This window comes from Prenolepis imparis, unplaced genomic scaffold (genome assembly GCF_030444845.1).
Source record: "Prenolepis imparis isolate NDT839.2.m4 unplaced genomic scaffold, iyPreImpa1.0 SCAF_11, whole genome shotgun sequence".
NCBI lineage: Eukaryota > Metazoa > Arthropoda > Insecta > Hymenoptera > Formicidae > Prenolepis > Prenolepis imparis.
The window spans coordinates 12,462,001-12,478,182 of NW_028141169.1; the positions used below are offsets into that span (position 1 = coordinate 12,462,001).

Sequence of the window (16,182 nt, forward strand, 5' to 3'; positions counted from 1 at the left end):
AAGATTATATAATTTGATAATTTTACTTTTTTATATATGTATCAATTTTTATTACGTCGGAAATAGATTTTGAAGGACATATGTTGCTCGCAATTCAATAAGCTGCATCTTATCTATGTAAAAAATGAAACGGTTCTCTGAACTGGCCAAGGTGACCGGATCCTTTTATCGCTGAGCATACTTTATCTGCATGTAATTCTCAAGAGGTGCTTTTATCCATCGTAAATATTTTCACAAAGATAATATCTGCATTTATCATCTGATATGTCACGTTGACGCAATTAACTCACGTTCTTATCACGTTACTCTTTATCGTGTGATATGGGAGAGGATTTCATACATAGTATGCATATTGTTGCTGTGGGAAATAACAAAACGCCCGAGGAATTTTATTATTTTATATTATAATTATATCGTAAACATATTTCATTAAACATACATTTCGTTTTTTGTACAGTATTATATTATATACGTCAAAGTTATTTTGCCCAGGGTACATGAATGTTAGAAATGCATTTTTTTACTATTATAGACGTCTGAAAAAATTTATGAAATTATTTTCCAAGTTAGATTTTGTGTGTATATGTAAATTAAATATACTCGCTGATAGAACAGAATAACTTTGAACGGGGATACGTAATATGAAAAAAAATTATATCAAAAATATAGTTATGTAGAAATACTTTAGAAATTTATCTTATCTCTTCCGAAAAATAAGGTTTTATTTATTATTTATTTGATATAACGACTTATTAAAAAAAAAAAAAAAAACTAATATAGAATTCTATTTTCTATAGATTATTATACATATAACGCGCGATTTATCATCCCCACGTTTCCCATATGTTAACTCGTAGTAGCAAAAAATGAAAACCGTTATTATATTGCTTTACTCCAAAGTTGTCTTATAGGATAAAGTGCTTGTGTGATCTTTTATACTAAAATTCGTTGCAATCACTGTGCTGAATGCTACTAACTTTAGTTTGTCAAGATATATTACCCAAATTATTTCGAAAAAGAAAAGAATAATAATATTACATCTATGAACATATAGAATACGAAAGTTGTATGTTATGTCAGTTTTAAACTCTATTGGTTTGCCAATGTTTAAAACATTATATACTCCTATATAACGCGAATACATACTAATTTAAATTTGAAAATGGCTAATATATACATTTGTAGATAAATTAAATATATATATATATATATTAAATATTTTAGAATTCTTCTGTGAAATTTTATTTTATTACTCGATATAGACATACATACATACATATACATATATATATCGAGAAATCAGCTTTTTCGAATTTATATAATCAATTTATCAATACATGTTTGATTGAAAACATTTTTCTCACATTGTTGGTTTTATAAATATCCAATATCAAAAGCAATGCCTTTTATTGTGTTATTAGGTATGCTCAAGATTTTTCTCATCAATGTTTTTTAATTTGATATCTGAATAATTTGTTAAATTAAAAAATTTGTTATATACGCTACCTACAAATTAATATTTCTAACAATCGAATTTATATCAATCGTATATCTTTCTTCTTCAATGAGGTGTTAATTGACAATCATCATATGTGGCTGCTCGGAGATCTACTTTGTATTGCAATTCGTTGCACAGTGACAAAAGGCTTAAAGTGAAAATTTTACGCGTATCATTGACGATATAATTCGTTTTATCAATCTAGAGTACCCTGGAATGCTTAAGTTAATTATGTTTTAACGCAAAGTATAAGTATACTTATGATTGATCGAAGGGACTCTAATAATATGTGTAATATATGTGTGTGTAGAAACACTACAACGAAATATATCCTATAGATTATACGACAAATAGAAATCGAAGAAAATATGGATGACTAAATTTAACTTTGCTCGTCCAAATGAATAAATAATGCTTCTTTTTTTAGCATCGATTTTTTAGCGAGATTTTATACAAAAAAGAGCTTGGGGGTCTATCTTCAACATCTGAACAGAATTTGAACGGAACGTTTTCCCGTAGTTAATTGCGATTTAGATCTACGCAAATGCTTTACACATAATGTAATTAATAATAATGGTTTTACATCTATGTGCATATAATTCATCATAACACTAATGACTAGACTTCATGTTATGTTGCTATTTATTTTCAATAAGTGGCATAACTTTGCCTTCATTTTTCAGCAAAATACTGATTGTGAGTAAAACGAAATCGTACACGTTTAAATAGCAACATCCCAGGTTGCAGGTACAATCTATCTTTGGCTTTTAATAATGACGTGATCTGTGACGCGCTATTTAATATTTTTATGAATATATGAAAATCTGTGATATGTCACATGTGTTTTGCACACTGACTAACAATTTGCTCTTACTAGTTACATATCCATATTGTATATATATATATATTCGAATATAGAAACACTTATTACTTGTACAACAATCAGAAAATACGTTCATCACATCAGTGCAAAATATTTTTTTTTTTTTAATCGAGACGAATGTAAAGATTTATTCCATACAACAAGAATTTTTCAACGCTGATAGTTTGTACCTGCGGACCGGTGCATCACATGAGTCCATGTCATCATTTAGTTTTGCTTTTCAAGTGTTAGTTTATCAGTCTTCAATGACGATGAATGGAAAAATGTCAGTAAAGCTTGCAGAGATGCTTATTTTTATCACTATGGATAAGGACACTATGAAATGAATGCCTGTACGGTGACCTTCACTGGTTGACGACATACTGCGCATATCTTCATCTCCTTTGCGCACTCGGCACAGGCGAGCAAGTGTCCGCATGGCATGAATACCATTCGCAATTCGCTGTTGTAGCATATCTTGCACATCCTCGCGTCCTTGTCGACTGGCTTGTCGCAATTCGCTTTGACAGAGCTAGTAGATTGCTTTTCGGCACCTGCCTCGCTCGAGGAGCCTGCGCTCTCCTTGTTAACTTCCTCGGAATTGCTGGAGCTTCGAGAACTTCCAATAGCACACTCGTCGTGAGCTTTAGCAGATGTCTGATCAACGTTTGCGGCTGGTTTCGCGATGTTTTCCTGAAAAATAATTCCAAATTAACATAAGTCATTCGACGTAACATTCTTTCACATATACAAATGTATATGAAAAAAAAAATACCGGCTTAGCATAAGTTCTTCCAATAATCTTGTTCACGTAATCCCTCCCCTTGATCATCAGCAAGTACGAACAGTAGTCGAACCACTTGGCGTGCTGCTCCCAGGGATCATCTTCAGGCTCCCAATCCCTCAATCCCCCTCCGCAGTGGTAGCACAAGGTCTGATCGCCGTTTCCGTTGTAGAAGAAACCAGCGCTTGCCAGTTCTTCCTTGGTCTGCGACATCGCTTTGGGCCAGGTGTCGAATGTACGTAATCTGGCGTCGTAGCTGGCGTAATCGGGATGCTTGGGGGCTCTCAGAGCGTTAGTACTTTCTACGCTAGACTTCTTGGCGTTCTCCGCCAAGTTGAAGTCCTCGTTGTCGGGGCCGGAAAAAGGCATGTACACCGTACCATAGGGTCCACACACGTCCATCCCTTTAGGTACGGAGGCCGGAATCGTGCTGGGGTCCACGCCGATGGGGACGTTGCCGCAGGGGATGTTGCGGACGAATCTACATCTTCCGGACCACCGCTGATGATCGACCATGGGACTGTCGTCCGGCTGCCACTGACATATCTCCACCTGGCATTCGAAGCATTTCACCTTGTCGTTCTGACCGGTGTAGTAGAAGCCAGCCGCGACTAGCTTCTCCGGCTTCATCCACGTACATGTCCAGTTGTACTTCCTGAAGCTCTCCAACCGGGCGGACTCGAAGCGATAATCAATGTTGTCGACCTCATCCTTCGTTCGCTCGAGGTATTGGGACGTTATGGATGGAGTTGGCCGTAAACGTTCCGGAGGAAAAATGTATTGTTGGATGCATCCAGTCATTCTTTTAACTTGATTGGTAAGATGTTCCTGCGTTTGATCTGCGAAGAAGAAAGAAGACATTAGTGGATGTGTTTAAATTTTCATTAAATCATTTATTTTCAATTAATCAAACTTTTCTAGTTATGTACATTTAATGCAAATGAGATATAAAGAAGCAATGCACATATATTTTTATTTTAATTTGAATATAATTTAATGATACTGTTATTTTCCTAGAATCTTTATCAAATGTAAGATTATCTCAAATATTTTACTCCAATAAAAATGCTATTAAAACATAACTAATTGATTAACTATTTAAAAAAAATATTTATATCTGCATTCTTGTTGTGTGATATATTATGGCAAGGAAAATTGTAAGAGAAATATTTATCAATATTTTGACAAATATTAGATTGCTCAAAAAATATATTTGTGTCTTTCTTTTGTTTTATATTAGAATAAAAATTGTGCAGATTATTATACTAATTATATTAAAATTAGTGTTTCTTTTTACAAAAAATACTTTTAAAATTCAAATTTATTTATATAGAAGTGTATTAATTTTCGAATAAATTAAAAAATGAATAAAAACATTACAAATTATATTGGAAACATAATATCAAATGTTTGAACTTTAAAATGCATTTTTTTAAACATCAATTTTATATACAGGTGTATTAACTGATATAATAGACAAGCTTAACAAGATATACCGCCATTTATTTTATAAAATAAACATTTTCCAAGATTTTAAATAAATAAAAAAAAATTACAAATTAAATTATATTGAATAATATCAAATGCTTGAATTTTAAAAATATTTTTCGGAAAAAAAACACTAATTTTAATATGATTAGTATAATATAATCCATGAAAGAAAAAGCCCGCGCAGGAAGGGAAAAGGGAATTTTAACGCCATAGATTAGGTAACATAGGGTTTTCACATAAAGCAGGTTTGATCGATTCGAGATCGATTAATGTGATTGACCAATCACATCCATTTATTTTTCGGAGAAATGACTTGTGATTGGTCGATGACGTCATTAATTGCTCTCGGGTCGATGAAACCCGCTTTATTCGAACGCTATTACTTATTTGTGAGAGCAGATGCGTTTATTTTATTATGCGAAGATAATAATATTGACTTGATGGTTCTCAACACTCATTTTCAGCGTCAGAGGACACGTGGTTGAAAACGCCAATTCGGTCTTTCGACGCTAAAAAAATGAGTATAAGATATTTTTGATCGATGGATTATTAAAGGTGCCTCTTTCATTTATCTTTTATTTGTCAAGAAGAAATCATTAATTTCGAAAGTACGTGCACTCATATCAGCATATCACGAACAGTGATATGCAATGTGTATACGCTCTCGTGTCAGGTCGTGTGACGTGACGTCACATCCTCTTCTCTTTCCGCTACAGAATATTATCTACGCATGATACATCTTCGAGTCAACGCATGCAAAGGATATGAAGGACTACCCAGAATTTGTGTGCTACTAATTTATATCAAAGCTGAATGCGCGGTTGACAGCAAAAGAAAAGAAAAAAACGTTACCTTTCAAAAGTAGCTCCGGAAAATAGATAATGTAGAGAGAAGAAAAGACACAAGAAATTCTACTTCTGTCGATCATACTTTAAGGAGGAACAAAATACCAATGGCCTGCGAAGGCGAAGGCGAAGCATGAACGGTATAGTGAGCGACTTGGCAACCTTGGCGAGGTTGCCACATAACCACGACTTCTATTCTTATTTCTTTCTGTTGGTCTCTTACTAGTCCCTAACTCGCATTCCAAAATGCAGAGACGCTAGAGGCGTCACCCTCGGCGCCAGTCTACCCTCGGGAGAAAAATGCAAAGGAAGGGGAAAAATTTTTCTGCATTTTTCCAAAAGTTTTCCACAGGAACTGTCCCGAAACTATCCCGAAAGATTCCTGTGAATGGTAACGATTAACGATATTAGGGCCACTTCCATTAACTTTAACCTCTGATTAAACTATAGCTTTGTCTCTTTTCAGATACGTTCTTAGAAAGAGACAAAGATATAGTTTTCAGATACGTTCTTAGAAAGAGACAAAGATATAGTTTAGTCGTCGATTAAAGTTAATCGGAGTTGGTCGAAGTGGCCCTAATTATCTTCGGAAATGAAGATCAGCTGATTTTTGACAAGTCGAAAATGAAGATCAGCTGATTTTTGACAGGTCGAAATAATACTCGGAAATTTTTCGATACTCGAATCAATCATTGATCAATTTTTAATTTGCAGAAAGATCTATGTCGATGATGATGATGATGATGATGATGATGATGATGATGATGATGATGACACTCGGATGTTTGAAATAGGTATATATATATATATATGGTTCGTGGTACCACAAAAGGTTATCCATCAGCGAGAGAGAGCGTTATACAGCGTTGCACTTAATGGTCATTCCGTGATTCCTGGGAGAGAAGAGAGGGGTTAGGAATTTCTACTCTTGTGAAAGGTAGGCTTCAATCACGCCGTATCGGAAACCGAGGCATCCGCTGTGTACTAGCTGGCTGCAACAATTCATTTTCTATCATACACATCTCACGTCTTTAGAAGACGGGAGTCTTCTCTCCTTTTTTTTTTGACATTTTTTTGACATTTTTTTGACATCTCGGAGAAGACGCCCTCCGTATGCTCTATATAAATTTAAAATGACTGAAAACTCTTCTTGGATTCGTCAATTTCAATGTTTTCAGCCTTCAAGTTCAATTCACAAAGAATAAAACCTTTATTATTGTCGATTGCTCGTAATTTAACAAGCGCGTTGGCGCGAGCCCCCGTATAATTTTTGCCAATCAAACTAACATCAACTATTATTTGCAGGTCAACTTGGGATCGATCGCTCTAGCAATTATTTTACGAAGCCCCTACTGCGTCCCGAGGGTTTTGCAATAGCTCGACACATGACAAAAAAATGACGCATCAAAACGGCCAAAGTGCACGTCTCGTTTATCGTTCAGAGATTTATACATGTACAAAATGACATCAGCGCGAAACTTTTCCTTTGAAGACCAGAATGACTGGAATGACTGTTTCATCCGGTCGAGCGGTTGGCAACAGAGCACGATGGAAACTTACAACATAAATATTCGATCGAAAAATCGTGGACTGGTTCTAACAATATCGGTAGTTATTTATCAATTTTGAATATGTTTTCTAAAGATGACACTGTTGAATATAATTATAAACAATATATAAAGATTAAATTAAAATTTAATAGAATATATAATTATAAATATATAAAAACAATATATAAACAATATATAAAAATTGATAAATATTCGATACATTTGTACAATTCAAAATTTGCTTTTAATCTTTATATGCTGAATGAATTTGAATCAGAAATTTATAGTTTTCCGTCGAAATCTTATTTATTCAAATAACAAATGACGATATAAAATTGTCTATGGACTTTGCTCACACATATGACATGTAGAAAAAAGTTGATCACTGATTTTGTTACTATAAATTCTTTGTATAGAGTGATTAGCGACTTATCACGAAATTCGGGGAAAAGATGATTAAATCGTAATCTTATCTTGTCTAGGAAACCAAATATATATATATATATATAAATTTGTGATATCATTTTTAAAAGTCTGTCGAATTTAGTTTCCAAAAACTAAGAAAGTCACACAAAGTCACAGCATGCAATTACATATTATAATAGATCGGTTAAACTACAAAGCCTAGGATAAAATCTTTTGACTTCAAAAAATCAATGAAGGACCGAGAAAAAGGGAGGATCGAATGGATGAATAGAACGAAATTGTCATATTTGTCAAATATTTAGAAGAATGATGAAAGAGGATAGAAAAGAGGCGCCACCCATGATAAACATCAGTTCTGTTCATTCAATAAATTATTCAGACACATTAAAAATTCATATGTTAAAAAAATATTAGTCACCGTAGCATTTAGCTTTTTTTTGTTGTCAATAAATTCTTGATAAAAAAAATAGGAAAAATTCCGAAAAAGTTCGTCTTTAAATTAGATTTGCATGTCAAAATATTAAGATAGCAATTACGCCACTGCACGACACGTGTAATCAATACTTACAATTAATCTGATAATTCCACTTGAGATTGTTTTAATATCATATTATTTTTTTTCCAGATTGTTTACTTTCGTCACTCGATTAGCATCTCGAATCAAATATTAGACCCGCCCAATAAACTGTGAATAAACAATGTGAGATAAGAAGCGACGCCATCCTATGTACATGAAAGGATGCCGATAAAACAGAAGGCGCCGCAAAAGAAGGAGGTGGGAGACCAGTAAACAGATGACGATTGAATTTTCAAGAACTATCAGTAAGTAATATCGCGATCAGTCGCCCTTAACATCGCCACTTATGCCACTTTGATATTTCTCACGTATTTCACTGAACTTTTGGGTGCGTCTCGTCTGTTACATAAACGAGTTCGCGGACAGAGACAGAGCTATGCACTGGTAGTAGAACAAGAAAAAAAAAGATCTAGCTTGGCGTGCGAGGAGAGAGGAATGCAGGATATTTTCCACGTTCCCATCGAACCTGTCCAAGGAAATGCGATACGTGCAATGATGACGTATATATATATATACACACAAGGATGAGAAGAAAAAAAGAAGACAACGTACCCGAAAACCGAGGCGACCTGCCTGCTGCGAATCGACGAGACGGCTTTGTCCTTCGGCTCGACCGCTCTCTCTTTTCCCTGATTACGTCCCGTTTCGCGAGTGAATCGCGCGGGCGCGGATGTACCTTCGCCGTCGTGTCGCGTGATATCGAGCGAATTTCCTTCGGGGAAGACCGAACTACGCGAGTATCCCGAGGACGGGGCGCGATGTAGAGCAGGAAAGCGCGAATCAACGAATACCTCGACCTCGATGCTCGACGCGGCGGTTCCACTGGAGCCTCGTAGCAGCTGCTCACTCGGGGGAAAGCACAAAGCGATACGCGATACGTATATATATACTATACTATAGCGATTATATACTATATACGTTTGCACAGTTGGCGCGGATACTATAGTACTTCAGTGACGGCGTCGCGACGCGCCAGTCCCCGCTGCACATGTGACGGAACATCGGGTCAGGTAAGGAGGGAACCGGACCGAGTCGAGCCGAGACGCTCGTACTGTACTTTAAAACGACCTCCACGCCGTCCCCTCCACCGTGACTTGACGTAAGATATTCCTACGAAATCTACGTCGCATTCCCACGCAATTCTTGTCTTTGCGCACTTTGGCTTCTGTTGTTATTCTTATGCGCGATAACGTTTTTTCGTTTCTATTATATATGATAAAAAAAGTTTTTTACATATATAGTATATAATAAACATATATAATGAAAAAGTGCCTGAAATATAATATTTTTTCTTAGTATACATGTTGATATATGATAAAAAAATTTTTTTTACATATATATAATAAATATATGTGAGAAATAAACATATGTAATAATATAATACGTATATAATATGAATAAAAAAATTATATATATATAAAAAATTTTTTTACATATATAGTAAAATATATAATAAATATATATAATTAAAAAATCCTGAAATATAATATTTTTTTTTAGTAAGTATGTTGATATATATAATAAAAAAGTTCTTTTATGGTACATATATAATAAACATATGTGATACATATATAATAAATAAAAAAAGTGATATATAATAAAAAAATGTTTATCAATGTCACTCTTAAATCTACGAGACAAACTTGCGAGATTTTCATTTTTAGAATCCTGATACTTTTACAAATATAATTTATTATATCCTAAATAAGTGAATTTTATACAAAATCCATCTATATATGAATAATGTATAATATGAGACATTTTAACGTATAACAATCGCTCGCAGAATCGGAGAGAGATTACACTTTCTGAAAAGTCTGAGATAAAAGATAGAAGAGGAATGTAGTAAAATATATCTCGCAATTAACTTAATCGACGATTAATTTCAAACAAAGGCATATTATTGCCTGTAGCAAAATTTCTAAACTTTATGTGCAACCTTTCTCGTTCTTATCTAATCTTTCCCTTCACATTTTAAGAAGAAAACCGAGGGCAGGCAGAACATTTTATCAAAATGCTACAGAAAAGGTCCATTAACGAAGCAATTTCCGGAATTCGAGGGATCCCTTTCTTTCCCCCTAGGTTGATACGATCCTATCGGGAGCTGCGCGGTCACGTTGTACATATATAGCATGTGTGTATATTGTATACTTTAAGCAATGGCGACGAAGAAGGGAAGGCCGAAGAGAGAAAGGTCACCTTCGGCTCGCTGTGTGTGATCTCAGATCTCGCTTATGTTTGAAAAATCCGTCTTTGTTCGCGAAATAAGAGTCCGACACTGACAAAGAATTTGAGAGGACTCTTCTCTCATCTCTCTATCTCTCTCATCACCGCCCTCGAAGTTCGGCACTTTATTATCGGATGCACCCCAGGGTGCGTTGACCGTTAGGTTCATGGCGGGTTTCTTAAATACCTTCTACGCCGGAAATGAATTTATCCTTCATTCAAGATATTCCTCGGCTCCAGACGGATGAGAGTGACGGAAGGATGGTAAACGTATTTCTAGGAAGCTGGACGGAAGAGAGAGAGAGAGAGAGAGAGAGATGAGATAAAGAACACTGTGGAAGGAAACACTGGCAACCAGGGTGGTCCACTTATTTAGACTTCCGACACGCGTGTCGTCTGAGAATTTTCAGCGTTCGCGTCTCTCTGTTTCTAAAAATATGCCCGACTTTTGCTGGGCTCTTCTTCGGGAAAAATATTCTCTTGAGAGGATGTATCATAATTGGCGGAAAAGTTTTTAATGACAGATTCCTGGTATCATTTGGAGATGATTTTTCCTCGGCGAAAATGTCGAGGCACCAATAATTTTCGAGTTATAAGCGGTTAAAAATAGAGATTTGGCAAACTAAGCCTTGTGGAAATAAAATATTAACAAAACCGCATTATTCAGTTAATTTCAAGCAGAGTTTACTTTAATAGAATTTTAATTTAAGGCTTAGTTACACAAAGATATATGACGGCAAAAATTGGAAACATGCAAAAGATGATGTGGCTTCTCTCCATTTATTAAAAACTTTTCCGCCAGTTCTGATATACCATGTATATTGGTGATTTTTTATTGTGAATAAAATTTTCCCAAAATTTAAACGCGACAAATATCGATGGGCTTTTCACGTTTCGCGAGATTAATTGGCCGAATAAAGTATAACGTGTTTTATCTTATCGTTTGGACTCGCGCGAGATCAAACGAGACACAACAACATATATGACACTTCCGAAAAAAGTTATCTTGTCGTTTCGAAATATATTGTAAACGCATTTAAATGACACGTAGTGATGACGAATGATCATGAATACTCGGAACAGAGTTCATTGCATAGCCTTTTTGCCATATATGTAAATTCTGCACTGAATGCAAACTTTTGTAAGCGTGAAAATGAATTGGAGACTTTAAACTCTCTCTACTATATCAAAGAATTCATTCTCATTTTTATCAAGATAAAAATAATCAAAATTAAATTAATTAAGATAATCAAATTAATTTTGTTATTAATATAATAGAAAGGAAGAATTTGTAAATTAATATTATTTCGTTTTTTAAATCCAAACATCAGAAAAGAATTCTTAAAATTGTGTACTATATCATAAAACTCATTCTTATTTTTAGTAATTAAAATATAAATTTAAAATTATTTAATTAATACAATATTGTTAATTATTTTTTTTATTAATATTTAAAATTTGTGACACAATTTTATTGTTTTTTTATTTTTTAATTTATTTATCATCATCAGAAGAGAAATTATAAAGTATTAAGTATTTAATATTTTAATTGTTTTATTACATATATATTTTAATTGTTTCTATATAAAAGTTTATAGAATCATTATTGCGCGCATTCCACGTATGACCAATCATTATCTTATATTGTCTTATTATTGTCTTAATATTGTTTCTTCGAGACGATGATTAGCTACCGAGAAAAATTCAACAATCAATTTTAATCCTAATAAAGTATTAAATGTAACTTATTACAAGACAATGGACAATGGATATGGGATTATTATTTTAAGCCAATAATATATGTTCTCCGAATCTCGAGCTTCATTCATTGTTGAAACAATATGTGTACATAACTTATCATGTGATAAGTTCTCCTAAAGTTTGTCGCTGAAGATATGAATGAAGAAACCTGGCGGCGAATCAGAGTGCAATAGACGATAGATATTCTTTTGAAGAGAGGGTATGTATAGGGGAAGGATCCTGGGAACCCTTCGAAAAACGCACATATCAGTTCAAGATGCATTTTTTGTCAGAAAAAAAGATGAAAAGACTCGGCGCGGTCAAAATTTCGTGGTTCTGGCGCCGTCGAGCAGCCGCATTAGATTATATATGCAACATCACGTTTCGTCCTCCATCGGAATGCTTTTATATACAATTTCACACGGAATTTTTCTGTGGGGAAAAATTTCTGAACAAAAATTCCACGCAGAATATAACACGGTATATATTTTTTTAATCGATCCCCTAGATATATAGATCTTCAATAATATGATATGATATGATATGTTATCGAAAATTTATATTATATCTCTACTCGGTGAACTTTCTTTATTTTACTCTTGGTAAATATATATAAACATGCTCTCGCGCAAATATAGATTTGATAAAAGAATTAAATGGAAATTTTTAGCGACTTTCAAGTTGAAGAGATTTCTAATCTTGATTTCTTACATAAAAATATTTATGTAAAATATATTCTAAATGCCTCGAAAATTCTTAAATAAAAGATTAAACACTATCAGCTCTTGTGACGATCTAGTATATACCATGCACAACGATTGAAAACTAGAGATGTATCTTAATTGACGTTGGAAACATTTGGAATTCTTTGACTGATTGATTAGGAAAGGGACAAAGGTTTCTTTATTTTGACCGATCGCTCGAGCAAAGTATTTGTAACGTTAAGTGGATCTTAAAATCTTATCAAGTATGAGTGGATGAGTAGAAATTAAATATTAAAGTATTTTTATACGGGTCGATGTTATTTAGAAAAATAAGATGGATAAAATATTGTCGAGGTAGCGTTTTATTACATATAATTATTAAATGAAAAATTTACATCTTAATGCATCACAAAATTATTAAAGCTTATAACTCGCATATATTTTAAAATATCGCTCATACATATATTTATTAAATTTAATTATATATATTTTGTAAAAAAATTACACACACACACACGACAATTTATGCACCAATTTATGGATTAACCTTATATTATTTTTTCTGTCTCTCCTAGCATTCAAAAATTTTGTATATATTTATATCAATCAATAATTAATAATTTTCGCAATATAAATTATTATATATTTGTATACTTCTATTTGAATATAAAATAGGCAAGATACATCAGAACATTAGTCTCATTCGCAGAAAATTCTTTGTCAATCGAGACAATTCAAGCTTTATTAAAAAAGAGAGAGAATAAATATTTATACTTTAAATTTACAAATGAATATACTACAATTAAATTACGTCATCTCGCTTGCTAAATATTAGCTGTCGAAAATCGTCTGATAATATGTATAGCAAATATTATAAAATTCTACTAAGAATTTATAAAAATAACTTGTCCCAGAAATGCAAACAATCGAATGTAGACTAGTATAGGTGGTATTATAGTTTTTGATGACTCTACGCATTTTTTCACGTTCTTCCTGCACTTTGCACAGGTCAGAGAGTTCTCACATTTTACGGCCTATAATACCCACATACCATGTTACTTTTAACATAGAGATCGAATGACAGATTAATTCTTTAACAGACGCTTGGACAGTATTTTGATTCTGTACTAAATTTTATACTTTTTTTATCGACCTGATCAACCTGATCTTCAACGATTACAAATGATTTCATCATATTCTGGAAAACAATTAAAAATTAACATGTTATTGTGCTTAACCCTGGAAATTTGCAATTTTAATTAATATAAATTTAAGTTTAATGGTTAATATATATATTTAAATAAATAATATGCTCATAGCATATGTCTCTATATTTTAATTCGTCTTTAATGGATGATAGATCATACGACCTTCAAACATTCCATTTGACAGTGCATTTTTTTTTTTATTTTTCCATATAGATACGATAATCACACACAAATTGCACAATTATTATAATACATAAATGAAAGATATCCTTTCTAAAATATTTACCTCGTGTATTTTATCACTGATTCTGTTCACATGATCCCTTCCTTTGATCATATACAAATAAGGGCAGTATTTGTACCATCTAATGTGCTCCTCCCAAGGATCATCTTCCGGTACCCAACCTTTTACTCCTCCTCCGCAATAATAGCATATTGTTTCGTCGTCTTTTCCGGTGTAGAACCAACCGGCAGCTGCCATATCTTCCTTAGTCTGCGATTTAGTTTTAGGCCATCTGTGATATGTACTTAATCTGTTATCGTAAAGGATAAATTCGGGATATATGGGTAGTATCGTAGCGAGATGCGGGTCGATCTTCTTTACACCGTATATGTCTGCGATGGCTTTTCTCTTCATTTGCTGATATTTCGTATAGTTCTCGTCCTTATGAGCTCCGCATTCGTCGTATCCTTCAGGCACGATGGATGGAATCTTATTTTTAGGACCTTCACCGATTGGTACATTCCCACATGAAATATTATGAACAAAACGGCAGTTCTTGGACCACCGTCGATGATCGAGCATCGGGTCGTCATTCTGTTGCCATTTGTTCATTTCTATCTTACACTCGAAACATTTTACAGTATCGTTCCTTCCGGTGTAGTAAAATCCAGCCGCAGCTAGCTTTGTCGGATTTATCGATGCAAAGGACCATTTTTCGAAGCTTTTCAAACGCTCGGACTCGAACCGATAATGTTCGATAATTTCGGAAGATAGGACGGATATAGTTTTTGAAGAAGAATTTAAAAACAGATTACTCAAGCTGGTAATAAACCTTGTGACAGCCATTTTTCTGATATATTTAGGTATAGATACGTCTTTATCTCGAAGCTAGCAAAGAAAAGAGAATGCATTGTTAGATAAAAATCTCATTACTAATAATATATAAATATATATAATATATAATAACGTATATTAATATGTGTGTGTATATATATATATATATATAAATTTCTTTATTACTTTTTAATATATTGTTTATATTTTATTGTTAATATATTATATATTTTTTAATAAATTAAAAAAATGTATATTTTAATTTTAGTAAAAAACTATTGCACATGAAACAATAATAAATTTCGAATCGAAAGATATGGGTCTTTCAGTCTTTAAAATCAAATATATGTGCATCAATATATATGCGACATTTAAGGTCATGGTTGCATAATAATCTTATCTTGTTCAAGAAACGGAATAAAGTCATAATTCAATTAAGAAGCCTTTACGGAGAATCCGTCGAATAGAAGACAAATATAACAGAATATATATATATGTATATCCTTCTACTCGACTTCTCGTATTTCAATGTCACAATTGGATTACGATTTCATTCAGTTTCTTGACTACGACAAGCTTCTAATCTAAATATCTTTAGTCATAAAATCTTTATGACCGTTTTATGGTTTCCGATACAGATAAAAGTACCAGCGCGAAGAGGGATCGGTCTAGTTATAAAGACTGAGGGTCGATCCCATTGACCCGAAGATGACTTTGAAGATTACCGAAACGGCAAAAAAAATAGATGAAATATGGGTAAAAATTTTCCATATAATCCTTCGCCGACAATGCGAGACAAAAAGGCAGGAAATAGGCGCCATGTGACACAAACATATAAATACACACACACACAGTTGGAAAATTTGTGTTCTCTTGTTAAAAACGGTCCCCGTTAAAATTTTTGTGTTAAATATTTAACACATTCATGTGTTAATTTAACACATTGCTGTTGTGTTAATTGAAATCAAATTTTAAAACAACTGAAAAAAAGTGTGCAAATTGGAAACTTGCACATGGCTTCCTCACCATTTTATTTCGCTCATTAATCTTTCTCTATGAGCAAGCTAGTTTTTCAATTTTGGCTTCCTTGCACACTTGTTTCATATAAAATAACATTTTTTGTCACGTATATATATGTGTGTATGTATGTATGTATGTATGTATAGATGTATTTCCTTTTGTATGTTCCTTTCGTATGTTTCTTTCGTAAAATT

At 33.3% G+C, this 16,182-nt stretch overlaps 2 protein-coding genes and 1 long non-coding RNA gene across 8 annotated transcripts in view; 1 reads left to right on the forward strand and 2 right to left on the reverse strand.

Moving 5' to 3' along the window:
* Nucleotides 1-1,211: 1,211 nt before the first annotated feature.
* On the reverse strand, nucleotides 1,212-8,723 carry LOC145943016 (baculoviral IAP repeat-containing protein 7-B-like). 3 transcript variants are annotated; one of them, XM_083050201.1, is made up of 3 exons: nucleotides 8,586-8,723; nucleotides 3,136-3,983; nucleotides 1,212-3,053 (listed from the first exon to the last, which is right to left on the reverse strand). In XM_083050201.1, exons 2-3 carry the CDS (start codon nucleotides 3,943-3,945, stop codon nucleotides 2,697-2,699), a joined length of 1,167 nt encoding a protein of 388 aa, XP_082906327.1. In that variant the 5' UTR covers nucleotides 3,946-3,983; nucleotides 8,586-8,723; the 3' UTR covers nucleotides 1,212-2,696. The 3 variants fall into 3 exon arrangements, with proteins under 3 accessions (XP_082906327.1, XP_082906328.1, XP_082906326.1); XM_083050202.1 differs by lacking the exon at nucleotides 8,586-8,723 and adding an exon at nucleotides 8,025-8,164; XM_083050200.1 differs by lacking the exon at nucleotides 8,586-8,723 and adding an exon at nucleotides 5,488-5,708.
* Nucleotides 5,714-8,220, forward strand: LOC145943017 (uncharacterized). Of its 2 annotated transcripts, XR_014426453.1 has the most exons (5): nucleotides 5,714-5,871; nucleotides 5,947-6,129; nucleotides 6,195-6,417; nucleotides 6,786-7,088; nucleotides 8,082-8,220. It is a non-coding gene; the product is annotated as an uncharacterized LOC145943017 (long non-coding RNA). The 2 variants fall into 2 exon arrangements; XR_014426452.1 differs by lacking the exon at nucleotides 5,947-6,129 and having other exon boundaries at nucleotides 5,717-5,871.
* Nucleotides 8,724-13,240: 4,517 nt separating the features above from the next.
* Nucleotides 13,241-16,182, reverse strand: part of LOC145942854 (death-associated inhibitor of apoptosis 1-like) — a 30,997-nt gene continuing 28,055 nt past the window's right edge. For all 3 annotated transcript variants that reach the window (XM_083049949.1, XM_083049948.1, XM_083049947.1), the window contains exons 8-9: nucleotides 14,198-15,022; nucleotides 13,241-13,901 (exon numbers count right to left, since the gene is read on the reverse strand). In XM_083049949.1, coding sequence (XP_082906075.1) covers nucleotides 13,797-13,901; nucleotides 14,198-14,980 — 888 coding nt within the window. In that variant the 5' untranslated portion in view covers nucleotides 14,981-15,022 and the 3' untranslated portion in view covers nucleotides 13,241-13,796. The remainder of the gene's footprint in view (nucleotides 13,902-14,197; nucleotides 15,023-16,182) is intronic.

What these genes read in the sequence shown, in the direction of transcription:
- LOC145943016 (XM_083050200.1), bottom strand. Translation starts at nt 5,563, where the DNA reads ATGATCGACAGAAGTAGAATTTCTTGTGTCTTTTCTTCTCTCTACATT. An exon ending in TCCGGAGCTACTTTTGAAAG is followed by an intron (nt 3,984 to 5,487) that starts GTAACGTTTTTT and finishes TCTTCTTCGCAG; the next exon opens with ATCAAACGCAGGAACATCTT. An exon ending in GAAGAACTTATGCTAAGCCG is followed by an intron (nt 3,054 to 3,135) that starts GTATTTTTTTTT and finishes ATTATTTTTCAG; the next exon opens with GAAAACATCGCGAAACCAGC.